This window comes from Delphinapterus leucas, unplaced genomic scaffold (assembly GCF_059928025.1).
Source record: "Delphinapterus leucas isolate spDelLeu-1000000601 "Yukka" unplaced genomic scaffold, BTC_Dleu_Yukka2 spDelLeu_asBTCV2_sq25, whole genome shotgun sequence".
NCBI lineage: Eukaryota > Metazoa > Chordata > Mammalia > Artiodactyla > Monodontidae > Delphinapterus > Delphinapterus leucas.
The window spans coordinates 6,326,969-6,351,402 of NW_028322234.1; the positions used below are offsets into that span (position 1 = coordinate 6,326,969).

Sequence of the window (24,434 nt, forward strand, 5' to 3'; positions counted from 1 at the left end):
CAGTTTTATAAAGCTATTTTTGCCCAAAACCTTAAACATTCTTCAAAAACAGCATGATTAGTGATTTCATAAGATTCCGTTACATGGCTCTGCTGTAGTTTATTTAGCTAATCCCTCATTACTGGACATGTAGGTTGTTTCCATTTCTTTGCACTTTCAAATAGCTGAGGTAACTTTCCTTGTACGTATATCTTTGTGTGTATCTCTCCTTATTTCTTTAGTGTAAGTCCCACAAATAAAATTAATGGGAAATGTTTACTATTTAAATGATTACTGCTGATAAAAAGGTACTTTGGGGGGTAAGGTTAAAAATGAAACCTCTTTAATTATTAATCGGCAGTTACTTGGAATGAACATATAGGCACATGGCATAGCTGACTGTTCTTCTATTTTTAAAACTTTTCGTTTTAGAACAATTTTAGATTTATGGAAAAGCTATAAAGATAGTAGAGAGAGTTCCCGTATGGCCTTGTTCCAGCCTTCTCCAAAGTCAACATCTTATATAACCAGTGTACATTTGTCAAAACTAAGACATTAATATTGACAATTACTATCAACTCAGTTCCAGGATTTATTTGGATTTTATCCATTTTTTCATGAACGTCCTTGTGCCATTCCAAGATCCAATCCAGGATCCCTCCCCCTTCCCCACTCCTTTTTTAAAAACTGACAGAGTGTCGACGATAAGATGCATGAACTATAAAAAAAAATAGGTCTTAATATAGCCAATATTTTGTAATAACTGTAAAGGAAGGGAACTTTACAAAATTGTACAAAGATAAAAAAATTTTTTAATTGCAATGACAAAAAAAAAAAAGAAGAGGTCTTGCATTCGACTCTGGAAAACTTGCAGACTAGGTCTCCCTCTGACATGGCTCTTTCTTTTCATCATTCCTTTAGACCAATGCTTGGAATCTGGAAACTGAAGAGCTGATTTTCCATATCCTGGGGGATGCCTCTGACCCCTGGGTGTACAAGGCAGTGCTGGCTTCCAGGGCCACGCTGTTGATGGTGTCGCAGGGTGACGTGGTCAGTCTGTGGAGTTCAGCCACAGGAACACTGCAAAGGAAGCAACATTTGTCCAGCACCAAAGAAGAAACACTTACCTGTGGGGTCTCAGTCCACAAACAAAGAAAGATGGTGACCGGGTCCAGCAAGGGCTCCATCTCTTTGGTAAGCAACTTGACTGAATAGGATGCCAACATTAATTCAGCTCCAAAATGCTCAGATGGCCTAGAAGTTGGGAGAAACCATCTCACCTTTGATCTTTTAATAAATGACACTGGGCTTCTTCATTCTAGGGATCTGCAATTCAGCGCAGTCCAGGAAACATCTCTTGGTGTCTCCTGGGGGCTGGCCGGTGTGGGGGACTGTTGGTGCTCAATCCTGCTGGGGATGATCTGGGAGGAAGTATAGAATGTGCATCAGAACTGTCCCTGCTGAGGGGCCAGGAGCTGGGGTTCTATCCACCAGCTCCATCAGTGGTTAGGTGAGGGCTGCTCCCAGGAACATTAACACAGAGGCCAAGTGTGTGGAAGGATAGGGTCAGAAAAAACAACCCAGTGCAGAGTTGCAGGTGTGTGGTGAGCAGCCTTCAGGAATAGAGGAGTATGCTGAGGAGATATGGATGGGGCACCAAGAGTGAGTTGTACAGAAGTCGTAGGTGGAGGAACAAGGGCAGCTTTCCAGGCATTGGAGGGGCTGTAGAAGTATAAGAGTCCAGCCACATCCTCAAGGAACTCAATCTAGGGAGGGAGCCAGGTTTGCCAATGACTTATAGTGACACAGAGTAACAGGGTCTGTTTTCAGTAGAGGTAGAAATAGTGTGTTCTTGGTTGGGGGAAGGAACAAATACTTCTGAAAGAGGCAGTCTGGGAAGGCTTCCCTCCGGGGCGGGGGGAGCCTCAGAAGAAGAAGGATTTCCAAGATGAATAAGGGAAGACGAGGAGAATAGGGGATATCATGGTGGGAAAGTAGGAACATGCCTGGTGTTGTAGGGAAAAGAGAGGTGGCGTGGAAATGGATCGCAGATGGTCTTGTATGTCCTGTTGAGGAAGTGAGAGTTTGAGGAACGGAGGAATATGGCCTCTAAAGAATCATCCCAAAGCTCCACATTTCTGGACCTCATACCTTGTAGCCTCCCTGAGCAATCAAGGCACCAAACACAATCGTGGAGGACATCCCCAGCCCTTTCATTAGGCCTCTCGGTTGCATCCCTTTACTCCTTCATTCACTGATTGTCCTCAGTAATATCCTTCAGCCTAGCAAGGAACTTGGACTTTAGGGTCAGACACACTTGAGTCTGAAAATCCTAGTCCTGAATGAAAATTGGTGCAGCCACTATGGAAAACAGTACGGAGGTTCCTTAAAAAGCTAAAACTAGAGTTGCCATATGATACATCAATCCCACTCCTGGGCATAAATCCAGAGAAAACTCTAATTCAAAAAAATACATGCACCTCAGTGTTCATTACAGCACTCTTTACAATAGCCAAGACATGGAAGCAACCTAAGTGTCCATCAACAGATGAATGATAAAGAAGATATGGCATATATATACAATGGAATACTACTCAGCCATAAAAAGAATGAAATAGGGCTTCTCTGGTGGCGCAGCGGTTGAGAGTCTGCCTGCTGATGCAGGGGACACGGGTTCGTGCCCCGGTCCGGGAAGATCCCACATGCCGCGGAGTGGCTGGGCCCGTGAGCCATGGCCGCTGAGCCTGTGCATCCGGAGCCTGTGCTCCGCAACAGGAGAGGCCACAACAGTGAGAGAGGCCCGCATACCGCAAAAAAAAAAAAAAAAAAGATTGAAATAATGCCATTTGCTGCAACATGGATGGACCTAGAGATTATCATACTAAGTGAAGTAAGCCAGAAAGGGAAAGGTAAATACCATATGATAACACTTATATGTGGAATCTAAAATATGATACAAATGAATTATTTACAAAACAGAAACAGACTCTCAGATGTAAAAAACAAACTTATAGTTAGCAAAGGGGAAAGGAGGTGGGAAGAGGGCTAAATTAGGAGTTTGGGATTAGCAGATACAAACTACTACATATAAAATAGATAAACAACAAGGTCCTACTGTATAGCACAGGGAACTATATTCAATATCCTGTAATAAACCATAATGGAAAAGTATATGAAAAATGGAAAAGAATATATATATATAAAACAGTCACTTTGCTGTACACCAGAAACTAACATAACATTGTAAATCAACTATATTTCAATAAACAAACAAACAAAAACAAAAAAAAACAGAAAAGAAAATCCCACTCCTGCCTTTACCTAGTTGTATTCTTGGGCTACTCAACCCTTCTTTGAGCCTCAGTTTCCTCATCTGTAAAATGGGGAGAGGGAACATGGCACCTACATCCAGGGCCACAACAAGAGATGGACAGATGGGCACTTGTTCAGGCTTCCAACCAGCAGGGGTGGGGTGGGTATGCTAAGATAACACTGGAGTGAATTGGAAACATGGTGCTAGTTAACTCAGATTTCTCCCTATATAACTCACCTTTGGTGCCCCATCCCGATCCCCTCAGTTCTGAAGACTATTCTGTCAGTCCCAAGCCTACTGATGGCAGTGCCCTCAGTTAGGAATGCCTATGGTGCTTGTCTGGGCACACATCACTCATAGGGGGCTCTACACACATTTCTCCCACGGAGCCCCTATTTATGACTGGACTGGCTCTTGTGGCTCTTCTTATGATCACAGGATGCACTTCAGCAAGAAACCATCAGGGAACTTTGAGGAAGGTGAATAGCATGCCCAAGGGCCACACAGTGAAGTTGAGGGGAGAGAGAGAGTTGAGAGAGGGAGTGAGCAAACATGGACTTGGGGCTCTGCCTTTATTGGGGTCTGAGGGTGGGGTGTCTAGCATTTTGTGGATTCACTCTTTATTGGCAAATTTAAAACATATGGGGAGGAATTAGGACACAGGAAGGGGAAGGCCGTCACCCCAAGTCGTCAGTTATCTAGGTTCTCCAGGGCTTTCTGAAAGAGGAAACTTCATGGGTGGACATCCTGGTTCCTTATCTAGTTGTTTTGCTAGTAGCTGCCAACATGTTTATTCAAGATGGATGTCTTTTGAAATGGCTGCCTCAGCAATCAAAAAGCTTGTTGTCAGGCACCTACATTACAGCTGCACACCTGTGACTCTGCACCTGGTTGAGGTTTTTTTCTATCTCCTCTCCCCCCCACACCAGCACACTGGGCCTCTGTGTTAATGCTCCTGGGAGCAGTCCTCAGCCAACCTGAAATAGAGGTGGTGCATAGAACCCCACCCAGCTCTTGGCCCCTCAGTGGGGGCATCTCTGATGCATGCTCTACACTCTCTCTCAGAGCATCCCCAGCAGGACTCAGCTATGTTTGCCTGCATTGGTAACTGGCTTGATGAGCCACATTTATTGGCTGCCTTCCCTTCCCTGTCTCAATTCTCCACTCTCTACCAGTCAAAAGAAAGAAAGCCATAATTCAGCAATCGTAATCAAACTGCCAAAAACCAAAGGTAAAGAGAGAAATATTAAAAGCAGCCAGAGGAAAAAAGACCCATTACATACCACGGTCGTCCATGATAAGATCTACAGCTGATTTCTCATTGAAAACAATGGGGACAGAGACAATGGAAGGAATGGCATCTGTAACTTGAAAGAAAAAGCCAAAACCTGTCAACCTAGACTCCTATTTACAGGGAAATTATCCTTCAAAACTGAAAGCAAAATAAAAGACATTTTTAGGCAAATAAAGGCTGAGAGAACTTGTCTCCAACAAATCTGGACTATAAGAAATGCTGGGGAAAAAAAAAGAAATGCTGGAAATAAGTTCTTCAGGCTGTGGGGATATAACACCAGATGAAAGTCCAATGAATAAAGGAGGAGCACCAGAAACGGTAACTAGAGGAGAAAGCTCAGCTCAAAGCTGTCTGTGTCCTAGGAAAATCAGAGCTTGAAAAAGTAGGTACCCAAAGACTCTAGAACTATTTGGTCTTGGGAAAAGCAGTCGTCTTGCACCAAAGTTCCTGTGTGGTACCCAGCCATCACTCCTCATCCAAGCTGGCTCTGAAATATTCAAGTCCAAGTGGAACTCAAGATGCTAGAGCCTCTAGACCTGCAAGCTATGAAAGAAGATCATGTATATGTCAGCCAAGAGCCTGGGGTTGAAATAACATGAAACCTACAAGGTAAAAATGTAAATAGGGCTTCCCTGGTGGCGCAGTGGTTGAGAGTCCGCCTGCCGATGCAGGGGACGCGGGTTCGTGCCCCGGTACGGGAAGATCCCACATACCGCGGAGCAGCTGGGCCCGTGAGCCATGGCCGCTGAGCCTGTGCGTCCAGAGCCTGTGCTCCGCAACGGGAGAGGCCACAACAGTGAGAGGCCCGCGTACCGCAAAAAAAAAAAAAAAAAAAATGTAAATAGACCCCATCCTGCTCTGAAATAAACACATGCATTTCTTCTGAGCACAACTTAATGTTGCATGTGCTGCCTGCATAGGGCAATTCCAACCTTGAGACCAGAGAGCCTACTACCACCTGCCTTTAGTGATTGCAATTCAGTGAAACTTTGAAACTGACTAATGCATGGAATGATGATTTTGTCAGGAATGGGAGCTTTATTTTACTATCTAAATGTTAATGTTTTAAAAACACCTCCCCAAATTTATCTGGTTCAGCAAAGTGCATGTAATAGATCTCTTATTTTGAACATAAAAAGTATGTATTTTTGTGAAAAGGAAATCCATTTCTTGGGCACTTTGCCTTCTTCATGGGGGTATAGATTGGTGAAACCCTTGGGAGAGAAATCTTGCAGTCTAAGATTAAAAAGTCACATCCCCATCTTAAATACTTGCCCACGTGCACACAAATGTAAACAGAGTGTGGCCTCATTTCATGTGAATTTGACTTAGGTAAATACGAAATAATATTATAAAAGTATTCAGTCTCATTTTATGTGCACATTTAGGAAATACGCACATAAATATGCACATAAATAGGGAAAATGCAAACACATTTAAAATTTATTTAGCATCTTATGATCTCGCAGCGAGGGGTGGGGGTAGGTGAATTGGAGACTGTGTTTACACTAGTGGGAGTGGCAGCAGCACTGTAGCTGGTGGACAGAAACGCCTACCATCCTTCATCCATCCAAGGGGAAAATCCCTCTCAAATCTGTCATGTTTTGTATTATCTGAGATCTTCAGGTATATACCCCTCACTTAAAATGGGACCAGCCTTGGGCTTCCCTGGTGGCGCAGTGGTTGAGAGTCCGCCTGCCGATACAGGGGACGCGGTCTCATGCCCCGGTCCGGGAAGATCCCACATGCCGCGGAGCGGCTGGGCCCATGAGCCATGGCCGCTGAGCCTGCGCATCTGGAGCCTGTGCTCCGCAACGGGAGAGGCCACAACAGTGAGAGGCCCGCGTACCAAAAAAAAAAAATGAGACCAGCCTTTAGGATAGTATCGCTCCGTGTAATAGCAAAACATTGACATGATGTGAAATGTCCATCTATGGGAAAATAGTTAAGTGAATTAAGGAAATGTTATACCATGGAAGATTACATAACTATAAAAAATTAGATAGTCTTGAGCAGTGGTCAGCTAACTCTGGCCCACTGCCTGTTTTTATTCAGCCCATGAGCTGAGAATGGTTTTTCTGATTTTAATGGTTGAAAAATGATTTTTAAAAGAAGAATATCTTGTGACATGTGAAAATTCCATAGAAGCCAAATTTAATGTCCATAAATGACGTTGTCTTGGCACATAACCACACCGTTTGTCTACATACGGTCTGTGGCTGCATTTGTGCTCTAATGGCAAAGTTGAGACCACATGGCCACAAAGTCTAAAGTGTTTACTATCTGGCGCATTACAGGAAAATTTGCCGACCCCTGGCCTAGAGATACTTTCGTGGAAATAATAAACTCTCACACAGTGCTCACTGTGTACTAAGGGCTATTGCAGGGACTTTTATACCTATTATCTCATTTAACCCTCAAAACACAGCTAAGATGTAGCTGCTGCCATTATCTGTATGTTACAGATGCGTTAAACTGAAGCACAGAGAGATGAAGTCATTTGCCTAAGGTCACACAGCTAGGAAGTGTCACAGACAGGATTTGAACTCAAGCAGTCTGGCTCTAGGATCCATGCTCTTAAGCGCTGTGCTACACCTGGGTGCCATTGACAGCTGGGGCCAGGTCCTTCTTTGCCATTGGGGGCCGTCCTATGCGTTGTAGGGTGTTCAGCAGCATCGCTAGCCACTGCCCACTCGATGCAGAGGATCTGCCCTATCTTTACAACCAAAAATGTCTCTAAGACGTTGCCCAGTGTTCTCAGCGGGGAGGGACAAAATCACCCCTTGCTCCAGTTGAGAACCGCTACCCCAGACACATTAAGTGAAAAAAGCAACTTGCAGAACAATATCTACGAGGGATGGTGGAGAAAGGAGGCTTGTGTAAATGTTTACCTACACAAACGGATTCTCAGCAAACATAGACAAAGATGCCTTCCAGGGAGAAAGCAGAATGGTGGGGAAGGTGAAAAGATGCTCGTGGGGAGCTCTGGCCATTTCTTTTTTTTTTTTTTAATTATACAGTATAATTTTTTTTAAGTTTTAAAAGAATCACGTTTTTGAAAAAATCAGCAATAACACTGTCGAGGAAAATTCAATTAACTATCAAGTGAAGAAGAAAAAAGGGAATTTTATTCGAGCTAAACTGAGGATTATAACCCGGGAAGCAGATTCTCAGAAAGCTCTGAGAACTGTGCTGCCTGTTGGAAGTCGAAGGAACAGTCATATACATTTTTGAGACAAATGATCATACATCAAAATGACATGCTGGTATTTTACATAAAGTTCACCAAGGATATACAGGCCCCATAAACAAGTACAAAGCGAGCAGCGAGTCACCATGACCCCCTACAGAGCTGGGAAAGAACACTATTCTTTTTTTTTTTTTTTAACATCTTTATTGGGGTATAATTGCTTTACAATGGTGTGTTAGTTTCTGCTGTATAACAAAGCGAATCAGTTATACATATACGTATGTTCCCATATCTCTTCCCTCCTGTGTCTCCCTCCCTCCCACCCTCGCTATCCCACCCCTCTAGGTGGTCACAATCCACCGAGCTGATCTCCCTGTGCTATGCGGCTGCTTCCCACTAGCTATCTATTTTACATTTGGTAGTGTATATATGTCCATGCCACTCTCTCACTTTGTCACAGCTTACCCTTCCCCCTCCCCATATCCTCAAGTTCATTCTCTAGTAGGTCTGTGTCTTTATTCCTGTCTTGCCCCAGGTTCTTCATGACCTTATTTTTTTCCCTTAGATTCCATATATATGTGTTAGCATACGGTATTTGTTTTTCTCTTTCTGACATACTTCACTCTGTATGACAGACTCTAGGTCCATCCACCTCACTACCAATAACTCAATTTCATTTTTTTTATGGCTGAGTAATATTCCATTGTGTATATGTGCCACATCTTCTTTATCCATTCATCTGTTGATGGACACTTAGGTTGCTTCCATGTCCTGGCTATTGTAAATAGAGCTGCAACGAACATTTTGGTACATGACTCTTTTTGAATTATGGTTTCCTCAGGGTATATGCCCAGTAGTGGGATTGCTGGGTCATATGGTAGTTCTATTTTTAGTTTTTAAGGAACCTCCGTACTGTTCTCCATAGTGGCTGTATCAATTTACATTCCCACCAACAGTGCAAGAGTGTTCCCTTTTCTCCACACTCTCTCCAGCATTTATTGTTTCTAGATTTTTTTTTTTTTTTGCAGTATGCGGGCCTCTCACTGTTGTGGACTCTCCCGTTGTGGAGCAGAGGCTCCGGACGCGCAGGCTCAGCGGCCATGGCTCATGGGCCCAGCCACTCCGCGGCATGTGGGATCCTCCCAGACCGGGACACGTACCGTGTCCCCTGCATCGGCAGGTGGACTCTCAACCACTGCGCCATCAGGGAAGCCCCTGTTTCTAGATTTTTTTGATGATGGCCATTCTGACTGGTGTGAGGTGATACCTTGTTGTAGTTTTGATTTGCATTTCTCTAATGATTAGTGATGTTGAGCATTCTTTCATGTGTTTGTTGGCAATCTGTATATCTTCTTTGGAGAAATGTCTACTTAGGTCTTCTGCCCATTTTTGGATTGGGTTGTTTGTTTGTTTGATACTGAGCTGCATGAGCTGCTTGTAAATTTTGGAGATTAATCCTTTGTCAGTTGCTTCATTTGCAAATATTTTCTCCCATTCTGAGGGCTGTCTTTTCATCTTGTTTATGGTTTCCTTTGCTGTGCAAAAGCTTTTAGGTTTCATTAGGTCCCATTTGTTTATTTTTGTTTTTATTTCCATTTCTCTAGGTGGTGGGTCAAAAAGGATCTTGCTGTGATTTATGTCATAGAGGAACACTATTCTTTTAAGAAGTTACATTGCTAGTGTCAGAAGAAAGGGGGAAAAAATTGATGTTTACGGTTGAGCAGGCACTCCCATCCTTGAGGAGCTCTGGTTAACGTGTAATGCAAATCACACCGCACCTTAGGGGAGGAGAATGCCCAAACTAACACAGAGAGAGAATTTTATGTTTAATTTTTTCTTGTCCTGCCTTAACATATAAATTAGTTTTGTAAACTATAAATTAAAATATAATTTTTATTTCATCAGCAGCTATGTAGAAATTGACTTCCTCCAGCCCTTGCTTAAAACAAAAACAGAAGCAAAAAAAAAAAAAGAAAGAAAGGAAAAAAAGAAACCCCAAACCTTCCTCTTAGATCTGAACAAAACCAGTTCATTTCTGCAACTCGGGAATGGGGAGAATGATGCTGCCCTCCTCTGGCTCCAACCTACCTTTCGACCTTATTTGAGATCTTCAGAGCTCCTCTGGGGGTAGAAAACTAGAGTGCTGGGATGTTCTCTGGGTCCCCGAGTTGGTTATGACAACAATGTCAACAGTAATAATAGTAGCTGTCACTTTGGGAGGACTGATTATGGGCCAGAGGGAACCATCCTATGCACTTCTTAACCACGATAGCCCTGTGAGGCAGTCCTGGTATCATCTCCCATTAAACAGATGAGGTAACTGAGGCAGCCAGGGGCTAAGGAATTTGCTTAGGATCACAGAGCTGGTGAGTGGCAGAGCCCTGCGTCAAATGCAAGCTCTTGACCCTGAACGCTTAACCCAGTGGAAATGCTTGATGGGCATCCTTGCTTCTGCACGGGTTTCCTCCGAAGGAGACAGCCTGCTGGAGAAGCTTCCAGAAGCCGTGGGGTTCCTGGTGGTCTCTGAAGATGAGTCCCTTCTCGCTGCAGGTAGCATTTAGCTCTCATTTGGAGTCATGAGGCGGCAACTCCGGATTTGGTTGGAAGTGGAGAGGGGCTTGGGGAAAGGGGGAAGAGGGTCAGCAAACTTTTTCTGCAAAGAGCCTCATAGTAAATAAACATCATTGCCTGTCTCTGTCACAACTATCCAACCCTGCCCTTGTAATTCGAAAGCCTCCATGGACGACATTTCAAGTGAGTATGGCTATGTGCCAATAAAATTTTCATGGATGCTGAAATTTGAATTTCATACCATTTTCATGTGTTATGAAATAGTAATCTTATTTTAGTTTTTTCAAGCATGTAAAAAACTTAAAAACTATTAGCTCACATATAAAAATCGGGGACCAGCCAATTTTCACCCACGGGTTGTAGTTTGCCAACACATGTTCTGGATAAATCTCTGAACCTTTCTGGGCTTCCGGTCCATTATCTTGGAAATGGGAGTGGTTATTCCTGCCAGAGAGCCACAGGGATAGAGGGAGGTAGGGTGAGAGGATAGGGTGCACTCAGCCCACACTACCCCAGCCACAAGAAAGACTGGTTGGTGCTATGTCAAGATAAGAAACAGGGGCTATAGGAACATGTGACAGGATTCCCTTTCCTTAGTCTGAAGCAATCAGGGAAGGCTACCTGGTAGAGGTGACCAACAGGTGCTCCACATCCTGATTTTTTTTTAAAGAAAAAAATTTTAGAGCAGTTTTAGGTTCACAGCCAAACAGAAGATACAGAGAGTTCCATATACCCATGTGTGGGGCTGTGCTCCCACTCACACGCAGCCTCCCCCATTTTCAATATGGCCCACCAGAGGGGTGAATTTGTTACAACTGATGAACCTACAGTGACACAGCATCCTCACTCAAACTCCATAGCTAACATTATGGTTCACTCTTAGTGTTGCATATTCTGTGGGTCTGGACAAATGTATAATGATGTATATCCTTCGTTATAGTATCATACAGATTACTTTCACTGCCCTTAAATCAGTCTGATTTTTACAAAGCCATTTCCAGGGGCCAAAGACACTTTAGACCAGCACTGTCCAGTAATGCAGACTACGAATGTGAGCCACATTTATACTGTGAATTTTCTCCTGACCCTAGTTAAAAAGGTAAAAAGAAACAGGTGACATTTGTGTTAATGATATATCTTATTTAATACAATAGACCCCAAAAGCCAACATGAAATCAGTATGATTTTAATGGTATATTTCACATTACTTTTAAAATTCTTGTGTGAAGTTTTTGATATCTAGCATGTATTTTATACTTAAGTCAGCTAAGATCAGGCAAGGATTTCATTGATAAATAGAGTCAGGGGTCCCCAAGATCATCTTCAAGTCTGATGATTTTTTAGGGCTCACAGAACTCAGAAGAGCTGTTACATTCACAGTTACAGTTTATTGCAGCAAAAGGGTACAGATTAAAATCAGCAAAAGGAAGAGGCACACGGGGCAGAGTCCAGGAGAGACCAAGCACGAGCTTGTCCTCCTCCAGTGGAGTCTTGCAAGCAGTGCTTACTTACCCAGCAATGATGTATGACAACATCCATGGCATACTGCCAACCAGGAAATGTCACCCCAGCCTTGGCGTCCGGGCTTTTTACTGGTAGATGGTCATGTAGACAAGGCTGATCCTTGCACAGCTAACTTTAATCACCAGCCCCACCCCTGAGTTCAAGCTGATACTGCATGTCCCAAAGCTCCCACCATACATCACGCTCTGAGCATAGACCATGCAGTGTGGCCCAAGGCCTCAGGGTAACAAAGATACTCCTTTTAGGCAGGACATTCCAAGGGCTTAGAGGTCACCTTCCAGGAGCCAGACTAGGACCAAACTTTTCATGTGCAGGGTGTGGACGACGCAGGCCTGCTGAGCTCATCCTTTACTGCATAAGCATATAATGCAAATATCCTTGGACAGCAGATACCTTGGTGCATTTCTTCAGTTTCCCACACACATGTTTCATCCATAACATCCTTCCATGTGAGGCTATCATTCAAGCACAATTCAATAAAAGTAGTTCCACAGGGAGCCTGGAGAGACATAAGGCAGACTCAGCCCCCAACCCTCAGTGACCTGACTTGATCCAGGGATTGTCTTGAGGCTAAACTGAGATGTCACATGTGAGGTGCACAGCAGGGAGCCTCATACCATAACTCCTCAGTGAGAGAGTTAACCTTGTAATAACAGTCGTTAATACTTGGGTATTTACAGTGTGTTAGAACCCATCCTAAACAGTTAACATGTGTTAATTCCTTTACACCCCAATAGCCCTGGGAGGTAGGCACTTTTATTATTCTCATTTATAGATGAGGAAACTGAGGCACAGAGAAGTTAGGTAACTTGCTTGAGGTCACACAGCTGTAAGTGGAGGGGCTGGGATTTGAATTCATGTCAGGCTTGACTCTGCAGCCTCAAATAAGATGCTGAATGTTTGTTTATTTACCGACAATATTTTATTTCTGAACCTCTGGAAGAATTGATGGCTTGCCTATCTTGTCAGCAATAACTCCTGGGAAAGCACAGGGTATCCACTTGAATGAGGTCATGCTAACCCAGCACCCACACCGAGACCTGAGCCGGTGCCAATGGAAATGCGTGACTTAGCAGGCGATCTGTGGTGTTCCAGACACAGAGATCTTTTTATAAAGTAGGGGGGCGGCTTCCTTCCCACTCAAAAAAAACAATAAACACACAAACAGCTGAGTTTCTCTGCCAGCTGCTGCGGTGTGTCCCATGGTGCATTTACTGGCTGAGCAGAAGCAGGGCCTGCACTTTCTCCTGTATGGGGCCTGGAAGGCCGTGCATAATCTGGCCTTCACCCACCTCCCTGTGCTGCTAGGGGTCCTCTCAACAAAACGTTCACTCACACAGTATTTGGAACACAAGAGGACAAGTCCCCTTGGGTAGGGTTGCCAGATAAAATACAGAACACTCAGTTAAATTTCAGGTAAACAACAAATCAAGTTTTTAGTATAAGTATATCCCACATAACATTGTGGGATATACTCATGAAAATTTCACTGTTCCTCTGAAATTCCAATTTAACTGGGTGTTCTGTTGTTGTTGCAGTTGTTGTTTTGCTAAATCTGGCACTCCTTCCTCTCACTCACTTCCCCTTCCTTCACTCTGCTCCAGCTGCACTGGCCTCCATGCTGGTCTTCAAACACACCAGGCCTTTCCTACCTCCTGGTTGTCCCATGCTAGTCCCATTATTCCAGTGCCTGCCACTTCCTCATTTCTCTAACCTCAAAACAAATGTTCTGTCACAAATTACCATACAAACCTGGTGGCTTAAAACAACAAGAATTTCTTCACTCACTGTTCTAGGGGCCAGAAGCCCGAAAGCAAGGCATTGGCAGGGCTGGCTCCCTCCAGAGTCTTCAGAGAAGTACTTTTTTTTTTTTTTAACGTCTTTATTGGAGTATAATTGCTTTACAATGTTGTGTTAGTTTCTGCTTTATAACAAAGTGAATCAGGGCTTCCCTGGTGGCGCAGTGGTTGAGAGTCCGCCTGCTGATGCAGGGGACACGGGTTCGTGCCCCGGTCCGAGAGGATCCCACATGCCGCGGAGCGGCTGGGCCCGTGAGCCATGGCCGCTGAGCCTGCGCACCCGGAGCCTGTGCTCCACAACGGGAGAGGCCACAACAGTGAGAGGCCCGCGTACTGCAAAAAAACCAAAAAGCGTGAATCAGCTATACATATACATATATCTCCATATCTCCTTCCTCTTGAGTCTCCCTCTCACCCCCCCATCCCACCCCTCTAGGTGGTCACAGAGCACTGAGCTGATCTCCCTGTGCTATGTGGCTGCTTCCCACTAGCTATCTATTTTACATGTGGTAGTGTATATATGTCCATGTCACTCTCTTACTTCATCCCAGCTTAACTTTCCCCCTCCCTGTGTCCTCAAGCCCATTCTCTACATCTGCGTCTTTATTCCTGTCCTGCCTCTAGGTTCTTCAGAACCATTTTTTTTTAGATTCCATATATATGTGTTAGCATACAGTATTTATTTTTCTCTTTCTGACTTACTTCACTCTGTATGACAGTCTCTAGGTCCATCCACCTCACTGCATATAACTCAATTTCATTTCTTTTTATGGCTGAGTAATATTCCATTGTATATAGGTGCCACATCTTCTTTATCCATTCATCTGTCAATGGACACCTACATTGCTTCCATGTCCTGGCTATTGTAAATAGAGCTGCAACGAACATTTTGGTACATGACTCTTTTTGAATTATGGTTTCCTCAGGGTATATGCCAAGTAGTGGGATTGCTGGGTCCTATGGTAGTTCTATTTTTAGTTTTTTAAGGAACCTCCGTACTGTTCTCCATAGTGGCTGTATCAATTTACATTCTCACCAACAGTGCAAGAGGGTTCCCTTTTCTCCACACCCTCTCTAGCATTTATTGTTTGTAGATTTTTTGATGATGGCCATTCTGACTGGTGTGAGGTGATATCTCATTGTAGTTTTGATTTGCATTTCTCTAATGATTACTGATGTTGAGCATCCTTTCATGTGTTTGTTAGCGATCTGTATATCTTCTTCGGAGAAATGTCTATTGAGGTCTCCAGCCCGTTTTTGGATTGGGTTGTTTGTTCTTTTGATACTGAGCTGCATGAGCTGCTTGTAAATTTTGAAGATTAATCCTTTGCCAGTTGCTTCATTTGCAAATATTTTCTCCCATTCTGAGGGTTGTCTTTTCATCTTGTTTATGGTTTCCTTTGCTGTGCAAAAACTTTTAAGTTTCATTGGGTCCCATTTATTTATTTTTGTTTTTATTTCCATTTCTCTAGGAGGTGGGTCAAAAAGGATCTTGCTGTGATTTATGTCATAGAGCATTCTGCCTAAGTCTTCCTCTAAGAGTTTTACAGTGTCTGGCGTTACATTTAGGTCTTTAATCCATTTTGAGTTTATTTTTGTGTGTGGTGTTAGGGAGTGTTCTAATTTCATTCTTTTACATGTAGCTGTCCAGTTTTCCCAGCACCACTTATTGAAGAGGCTGTCTTTTCTCCATTGTATATTCTTGCCTCCTTTATCAAAAATAAGGTGACCATATGTGCATGGGTTTATCTCTGAGCTTTCTATCCTGTTCCATTGATCTATATTTCTGTTTTTGTGCCAGTACTATACTGGTTGAAGACTGTAGCTTTGTAGTATAGTCTGAAGTCCGGGAGCCTGATTCCTCCAGCTTCGTTTTTCTTTCTCAAGATTTCTTTGGCTATTCGGGGTCTTTTGTGTTTCCATACAAATTGTGAAATTTTTTATTTTAGTTCTGTGGAAAATGCCATTGGTAGTTTGATAGGGATTGCATTGAATCTGTAGATTGCTTTGGGTAGTATCGTCATTTTCACAATGTTGATTCTTCCAATCCAGAAACATGGTATATCTCTCCATCTGTTTGTATCATTTTTAATTTCTTTCATCAGTGTCTTAGAGTTTTCTGCATACAGGTCTTTTGTCTCCTTAGGTAGGTTTATTCTTAGGTATTTTATTCTTTTTATTGCAGTGGTTAGCGGGAGTGTTTCCTTAATTTCTCTTTCAAATTTTTCCTCATTAGTGTATAGGAATGCAAGAGATTTCTGTGCATTCATTTTGTATCCCGCTACTCTACCAAATTCATTGATTAGCTCTAATAGTTTTCTGGTAGCATCTTTATGATTCTCTATGTATAGTATCATGTCATCTGCAAATAGTGACAGCTTTACTTCTTCTTTTCCAATTTGGATTCCTTTTATTTCCTTTCTTCTCTGATTGCTGTGGCTAAAACTTCCAAAACTATGTTGAATAATAGTGGTGAGAGTGGACAACCTTGTCTTGTTCCTGATCTTAGAGGAAATGGTTTCAGTTTTTCACCACTGAGAACGATGTTGGCTGTGGGTTTGTCATATACGGCCTTTATTACGTTGAGTTAAGTTCCCTCTATGCCTACTTTCTGGAGGATTTTTATCATAAATGTATGTTGAATTTTGTTGAAACCTTTTTCTGCATCTATTGAGATATTCATATGGTTTTTCTCCTTCAAGTTTTTAATATGGTGTATCATGTTTATTGATTTGCATATATTAAAGAATCCTTGCATTCCTGGGATAAACCTCACTTAATCATGGTGTATGATCCTTTTAATGTGCTGTTGGATTCTGTTTGCTAGTATTTTGTTGAGGATTTTTGCATCTATGTTCATCAGTGATATTGGCTTGTAGTTTTCTTTCTTTGTGACATCTTGTCTGGTTTTGGTATCAGGGTGATGGTTGCCTTGTAGAATGAGTTTGGGAGTGTTCCTCCCTCTGCTATATTTTGGAAGGGTTTGAGAAGGATAGGTGTTAGCTCTTCTTTAAATGTTTGATAGAATTCTCCTGTGAAGCCATCTGGTCCTGGACTTTTGTTTGTAGGAAGATTTTTAATCACAGTCTCAATTTCAGTGCTTGTGATTGGTCTGTTTATATTTTCTATTTCTTCCTGGTTCAGTCTTGGAAGGTTTGTAAGAAGATATCTACTCTTTATCCAGCTGCCCCCAATGTTAACATCTCATATCACATTGATCCCATTACCAAAACCAAGAAATTCACGTTGGGACAGTATTATTAATTCATCTACAGGCTTTGATTCTATTTCACTAGTTTTCCCACAAATGCCATTTTCCAAATCCTGCCTTGCATTTAGTATCTATTGATAATTGCCATATTACAATTTTTATTTTACTTTTTTATTTTTATAAATTTATTTATTTATTTATTTTTGGCTGCATTGGTTCTTCGTTGCTGTGCGCAGGCTTTCTCTAGTTGCGGTGAGCGGGGGCTACTCTTCATTGCAGTGTGTGGGCTTCTCATTGTGGTGGCTTCTCTTGCTGCAGAACATGGGCTCTAGGCATGTGGGCTTCAATAGTTGCATTACACAGGCTCAGTAGTTGTGGCACATGGGCTTAGTTGCTCCCGGTATGTGGGATCTTTCTGGACCAAGGATCAAACCTGTGTCCCCTGAATTGGCAGGCAGATTCTTAACCACTGCGCCACCAGGGAAGTCCCATATTACAACTTTTAAATGACAAAATCTAAAAATACTTCTGCATTAATTAATTAACATAACATGTCAACATAATAAATACTCTTATGAAAAAACGTATGTTTTCTGAAAACAACAAAAAAGTCGTGAGAAGGGTGTCATCGTTTCAACATTTTGGCATGCCTCTTTCTTGTCTGGCTTACTAGAAGAAGTGTCATATTTGATTCTGCATTCTCCTATCTGTTGTGATAAACATGTCCCATAGCTTCTGGAAGACTCCACTGCTTGCTTATGAGAGTAAGAGGGTGGAAGAAGGCAAGTGACTTCTTAAATTATTGTGAAAATAATTTTGCTTTTGCAGAACTCCCTGAAAACCCTCTTTTGCAGAACCACCCAGGGGGGTACCTTCCAGGGTTTCCCTGGAACACACTTTGAGAACTGCTATGGTACCTGATTAGTGAGATGTAAGGAAGTTTGAGGGGGTGAGGAGATGTGAAGGCCCTCGAACTACAGCCTAAAAGTTTACTTTAGGTGGACAGATGAACTTAAGCCTGTTTCTGAGCTACGGCAGCATAAGAAGTCAGCTCTGCCCCTCTGCTTCCGTCCTCAGGTGTGGAGTCTATCAGAGCAGTGGAGCCTGCTAGACGTCTTGGAAGGCGTTGGGGCCCCCGTGAGCCTGCTGACTCGGGGTGGGCCGTTGGTGGCATCTGCTTCCCATCGGTCCTCATCTTTAAAGTCTGGGATCTCACCCATGCTCAGAAGCCAAGGACCTCTACCTCATTTCTAGACCGCACTGGCCTCACTGCAGTGTCACACATTGGAAGCTATGTTTACTTCCCTAAAATTGGGGACAAAACCAAAGTCACCATTTGGGACCTGGCAGAAGGTTTGTAAGATATAAGCACAGTCATTTGTGTGGGTAAGAACTGAAGCCCCTGTCTAGGTCTGTTTGGGCTCTTATAACAAAACACCACCAATGGAGAGGGGGGCAGATTAAACAGCAGACACTTATTTCTCATGGTTCTAGAGGCTGGAAAGTCTGAGATCAAGGCACTGGCAGATTGGTGTCTGTTGAGAGCCCACTTCCTGGTTCGCAGACGGACACATTCTCATTGCATCCTCACATGGCAGAGGGCAGAGAAAGAAGCAAGCTCTCATGTCTCCTCTGATAAGAGCACCAATCCCATTCACGGGGGCTCCACCCTCATGACCTAATCACCTTCCAAAGGCCCCACCTCCTAATACCATCACATTCTGGGTTAGGACTTCAACATGAATTTTGGGATGGGGCACAAACATTCAGTCCACGACACCCCACTCCAGTTAGGTTAAAAGTGGCTAATAGAAAACAGGACCTGATTTTATAAATTTCCAGCATATGGTAATCGATTATCTGGTGGTCAATTCCTGTTTCGGTTGAGGCTTCCCTGGAGGTAGGGCTCCTGATGGGGATATTTGCACAAGTAGTGTATAGAGGGGAGCTCCCAGGAGGGAGAAAGGAAGCTGGGTGGGGGCAGGACTGAGCATGGAGGTGGGCTCAGCCTGACCCCATGAGGAGCCCTGGAGTGTGAACTGTACTTCACAGTTGTCCCATCTTGAAGCAAGGGGGCCAGCCTTTTCACTCCCATATCAGGCTGTCCTTGGCCTGGTGCAATCCTGGGTGGTGGGCACAGCCCCCAGGCATTTCCAAATGAGGTGCTTCCTTCAATCAATGGCTCTAGGAGGCCTTGGATCTGGGTGAACTGACCTGTAAAGGGGGTCTGGGCATGTCACCAATAGTATCTGCTCAATCCCCACTGGGTGGGTGGAGGTGTAGAAATTCCTCATTAATGATAAAATAATACGAGAAAAGAAATTTGCTCTCAGGTTCATGTGTGGATTTGACAGACATTTGTTTAGCACTAGCCTCGTGGCTGAGCTCTGGGAGTTAGCAGTGAACAAGACAGATGAGGTTACAAATTTTGAGGTGCTTGCCTGCTAGTTATGGGGCAGAGCAAGATGCAAAGAAATAGAGCAGGGTGGAGGGCGATGAGACAGGAGTCAGCAAACTACAGACCAAGGGCCAAATCTAGACACACCCATTTGTTTACATAGTGTTTGGGGCTGCTTTGGGGGCTACACAAGCAAGGTTAAGTGGTTACAGCAGAGAGTATACAGCTTACAAGGTAAAAATATTACTCTCCTGTCCCTTACAGAAGTTGGTAAAAGGAAACATTTGGGATGAGAGGTCACGTGAGGCCATGAACACCAGGGAAAGGCATGTACATTTGTTCTGTTCTGAGGGGAGTGAGAAGTCTTCGGAGGGTGTTAGGCAAGGCAGTGAGATGCTGCAATTTTCATTTTTTAAAGCTTGGATGATTGGCAGGCAAGAATGGAAGCAGGGAAACTGGCAGTAGCCAAGTTGAAGAGGATGGGTAATGTAAGCATTTTTAAAAATCCTCAAAATTTGGAACCAGCCCCTGTGAGTCTTGATTCAGTCTTCTTCCCATGGCAGGTGGGAAGCAAGATGCCCTGGACACCTCTAATGAGGTCAGGTGTCTGGAGGTCGCTGAGCAGGCCAATCTCCTTTTCACCGGCCTCGTTTTGGGGATCTTCCTGGTGTTCCCACTGAATTCCAGACAGGATGTGATGTGCATCCCTCCTCCAGAAGCCCAGAAAGCCATCAACTGCATGGCCCTTAGTAAGGACGAGGGGCACCTGGCCATCGCCTATGACAACATCGTCCTGGTGCTGGACATCAGCCCCGGGGACCCCTGTCCAGTCATCGACAGGCCAACCTACACCTTCTATACCCAGCTGCCTGACACCATAGCAAGCGTGGCTGTTCTGACTGACTACTGCGTGATCTATGGCATGACCAACAGAGACCTCTTCCTTTATGAATGTGCGAATTCCAAGGTGTTCCTTCTGGAGGCCCACGGGAGCCAAGTCACCTGTGTGAAGGTCAGCCACAAAGAGCAGCTGGCAGTCAGTGGGTCCGAGGAAGCCCTGCTGTGTCTCTGGGACCTTCAGGCATGCAAGTGGAAATTTGAGATGAGCTACATGGTGAGTAGCCCATCCCCACCACGTACACGCTAGGTTCTGGCATTAGAAAACTGATGACACATTTATTAAGTGCATGCCAGGTGCCACCAACCAGGGTCGGGGCTATGGTGAGTCAAGTGAGAAGTCCTCGCCTCTAGAACACGGTTTAAGGGGGTGCCAAAAACCTTGGCCATCCAGAGAGATATTTTAGTGCAGTGTTTAAAAAAATCAAAATAAATGCAAAAATCCACAAAGAACAAAATATCAATATTTAAAATAAAGACAGGATCAAATCCTGCACTGGCACAGCCCTGCCTCACTCTTCTCACCCTAATCCTGACTGGCCTTTCTTTCACCCAAATGTTTTGATTGTACAACATATGCCGGGCTCTTTCTAGTGCCGAGGAAGTAGCTGTGACCAGGGCAGACAGTGTCCCACCTCTTGGAGCCACATTCTAGTAGGGGAGACACTGTGAGCTCTGGGAAGCCAGGATTTTTGTGTGTTTTGTTCACTTAGGTGGCCCCTGTCCCTAAGAGAGCTCTTGACCATTAAATGTCTGTGAAATAAAAACAAAGCAGCAGGGCTTCCCTGGTGGCGCAGTGGTTGAGAGTCCGCCTGCCGATGCAGGGGATACGGGTTCGTGCCCCCGTCTGGGAAGATCCCACATGCCGCGGAGTGGCTGGGCCTGTGAGCCATGGCTGCTGAGCCTGCACGTCCGGACCCTGTGCTCCACAATGGGAGAGGCCACAACAGTGGGAGGCCCGCGTACCGAAAAAAAACCAAAAACAAAAACAAAACAAAAAGCAGCAAATACATGATGGTTGGGGTGCAGCAAGAGCTTTGAAGAAAAATAGGGCAAGATAAAGAGAGGTAGAGATGGGCGGGCTGCTATTTAAGAAGGTCAGATAAGTCTTGTGGAACAGCGTTCTAGGCAGAAGGAACAGCAACTGTGAAGGCTCTGAAAAGGGAAACTGGTGACTTCTTTTCATACAAAATGTCTAAGACAGTTTGCACTGTCCATCTCGTAAGGAGTTATAATTTTTGTATCAATATGATTAAGAGCTGTATTATATATTTACAAATTCACATTACATAATTATGCAAAATATACATATTAAAATATCATTCTATAATTTAATCCTCACAACAATCTTGTAAGGTTGTTGCTATTATTCCAGTTTCTCAGATGGAGAACAAAGATTATACCTTAGGTTGCAAGATATAAAAATTGTTAATAAACTAAGGGAGACGATCTTGTAACTAAGAGAACAGAATATGTGTAGTTTTGTCTTAAAAAGCCTTCATCCCACTTGACATTTATTTTTATGAAGCCACTATAAGGCTCAGATGTAAGTAATCTTTTGCCTCGTTGAGATGGGAAATGTTACCACAGCAGTTAAATACACCTAGCTTTTTGGTGTTTTTAAAAAAATAAAACTTAATTTGGAATGATTTTTTTCTGAGATTTTTTTTTATGGGGACCATTTTTTAAAGTCTTTATCAAATTTGTTACAACATTGCTTCTGTTACATGTCTTGGTTTCTTGGCTGCAAGGCATGTAGGACCTTAGCTCCCCAAGCAGGGATCGAACCCGCACCCCCCGCATTGGAAGGTGAAATCCCAACCACTGGACCACCAGGAAAGTCCCTGGAATGATTTTAGATTTACAGATTAAGTTGTGAAGATAGTGCAAATGTTCCCATTTACCTACCCCTCACCCAGCTTCCCCTGATATTAACATCTTATGCAACTAGAGTACCTTTGTCAAAACTAAGAAAGTAACATGGGAACAATATCATTAGCTATCAACTTTATTGGGATCATATGTTTTTCAGTGAATTCTCTTTTTCTGTTCTAGGATCCCAAATTGCATTTAGCATATAGCTTTTAATTAAATACAATTGGAGCTAATACTTGTATAACCAAGGTCATTTAAGAAATTAAACCCTATAATTCCCATTCTCCAGTGCAAAATGTCACTAATCCTCTCAATCCAATCTCTTTGAAGACATGTTTTGGTCCTGGGAATATCGATGCTACCCATCTTTCCAGGTTTTAACTTGATCCATCTCTCAAAAGGTGCTTATAAGTCTGGCTTCCCATACGAGTGCCTTGAGGCTGCACTCCTAGGTGTCTTTCAGTCTGAAATCAAGATCACATTACCTTTTTCAGCAGAGTTCTTACTGTAGAGGAGTCCAATGTGCTTGCTTCTCCAAGGATGACAAGTACGTCTACGCAGGCTTGAAAGATCGCTCCATAATCGTCTGGAGTGTGCTGGATGGTGAGTCATTTTGCTTTGCAGGTAGGACTGAGCTTAGATCTGGAAATGAAATGACTCTGTTCTGGATCCTGGCCATTAGAGGGCCCCACTCCAGCCTCCCCTAGCTGGGTCCCTCTGCTTAGAGAAGTATCTGCAGGCTCAGGGGACAGACCCAATGGGAGCTTACCTCCTCCTCTAGACCCATGCTCTGGGTACCTAGAACTCCAGAACACCCTCCCCACCTGCCCAGGAGCCCTCTTTAGGGCCTGTGCAGGCCTCTTCCCCAGCTCTATCTTTCTGAAAGTAGGCTGTGCCTCCTGTGTATACACCCCCAGACTTGGAGGGTGGTCTTGGAGTGGTGTGCATGGAGTCTGGGTGTGTGAGCTAGGTTGGGGGGTTCACATGTATGTGTCTGAGACCTCTAGGGATATAAGATGGAGCTGGATGTGGGAAGAGAAGCGGGCAAGCCACAGACAGCTGGGCTCTCCCACACCATTACATTCTGGCATGTAACTGAGGAGCCCAAGAATCCTCAACCCAAACCTGATCTTCCAGGTGGTTCTGGAGGTACATCCATCAGCATAGAAGGATAGAACATGTTTCATTTAATAGTTTATTAGCTAGATTTGCAATGTTCACATGTTGTATCTTATAGGATGTTGACCTTCATTCATTCTCTTTCCTTAGACCCTGTAAATGTTTGGGGCATCTTAAGATCAACCACTTTGAAAACCTCACATCTCTCACTCTGTTCAATATTACACTAAGGACATAGTAACAGGAGTTAACATTTCTTGTGTCCTGGGTACTGTCACCATGCCATTTAATTCTCTCAATAGGCATCACCACTTTACAAAATTTGAGGCTCTGAGAGATGGGGTGGGCTGTGGTTTCAAGCTGGTCTGCCTGGTCCCCATGGTCACCTCTGTCACATTCTGCTATAGAGAAAGGAACCCTTATGACACTGGCAGGGGTTTAGGAGCTATTGCTCTCTCCATCTGACAAATGAAGAAGCTGAAGTTCAGAGTGATTAAGGAACTTTCCCAAGGTCACAAAGCAAGTAAGTGGCTGAGTGAATATCAGGTAGAGTTGAATACACTGTAATCGAATACAGTATAACTGAAAACATTGTGATTGCATCATTATAATTGAATACATTATAATCTAATACATTGTAGTCTAATACAGAGTAACAAAGATGCCTGGCCAAAAGATGATGGCTCAGAAGGTGAGGTCTGTGGATTGTGGCCTTAAAAGCCCATCCTGTGCAGGTTCACAACACGTCTTCCCATTCCTCCTCCAATAATAATATTTACTGAATTCGCTCTGGCTGAAACTGATAGTTAGCACCTGACATGCATGACATCTTCAAATCTTCAGAATTCCCCTCAGCAGGTAGGCTCAGTTATTGTTCGCATATTGCCGATGAAGCAAGAGGGACTCTGAGAGGCTGGCTTTCATGCCTAAGCTAGTAAGGGCCGTAGCAGAGATTTGACCCCATGCAGCCAACTCTCAATGTGTGAGATTGGATCTCTGTGGCCACATTTTTATCAGTTGTACCCTCCCCTCCACTTCCCCCAACAGGCACACTGCTGGCCACCCAGTTTGTCCATGCCGTGGTGAACAGAATCATCCCAACCTCCAATGGCTTCATTGCCCCCACCACACATGGCTATCTCATCTATGAACGTTTCCAGTGCCCTTCATCAAGAATCTCACAACAGGACTCTCTCAAGAACTTCAAAAAAGCAGTGTAGATGGTCAAATCCAGGCAGAGAGAAGAGCTGGTTGCTGCTGCAGG

At 43.7% G+C, this 24,434-nt stretch overlaps 1 protein-coding gene across 1 annotated transcript in view; it reads left to right on the forward strand.

Moving 5' to 3' along the window:
* NWD1 (NACHT and WD repeat domain containing 1) overlaps positions 1–24,434 on the forward strand; it is a 75,021-nt gene that overhangs the window by 44,914 nt on the left and 5,673 nt on the right. The window contains 8 exon segments of the mRNA XM_089905880.1: positions 901–1,172; positions 10,235–10,326; positions 12,037–12,094; positions 17,847–18,073; positions 18,076–18,234; positions 19,843–20,393; positions 22,546–22,654; positions 24,218–24,434. Of these exon segments, the coding sequence (XP_089762006.1) occupies positions 901–1,172; positions 10,235–10,326; positions 12,037–12,094; positions 17,847–18,073; positions 18,076–18,234; positions 19,843–20,393; positions 22,546–22,654; positions 24,218–24,434 (1,685 nt within the window).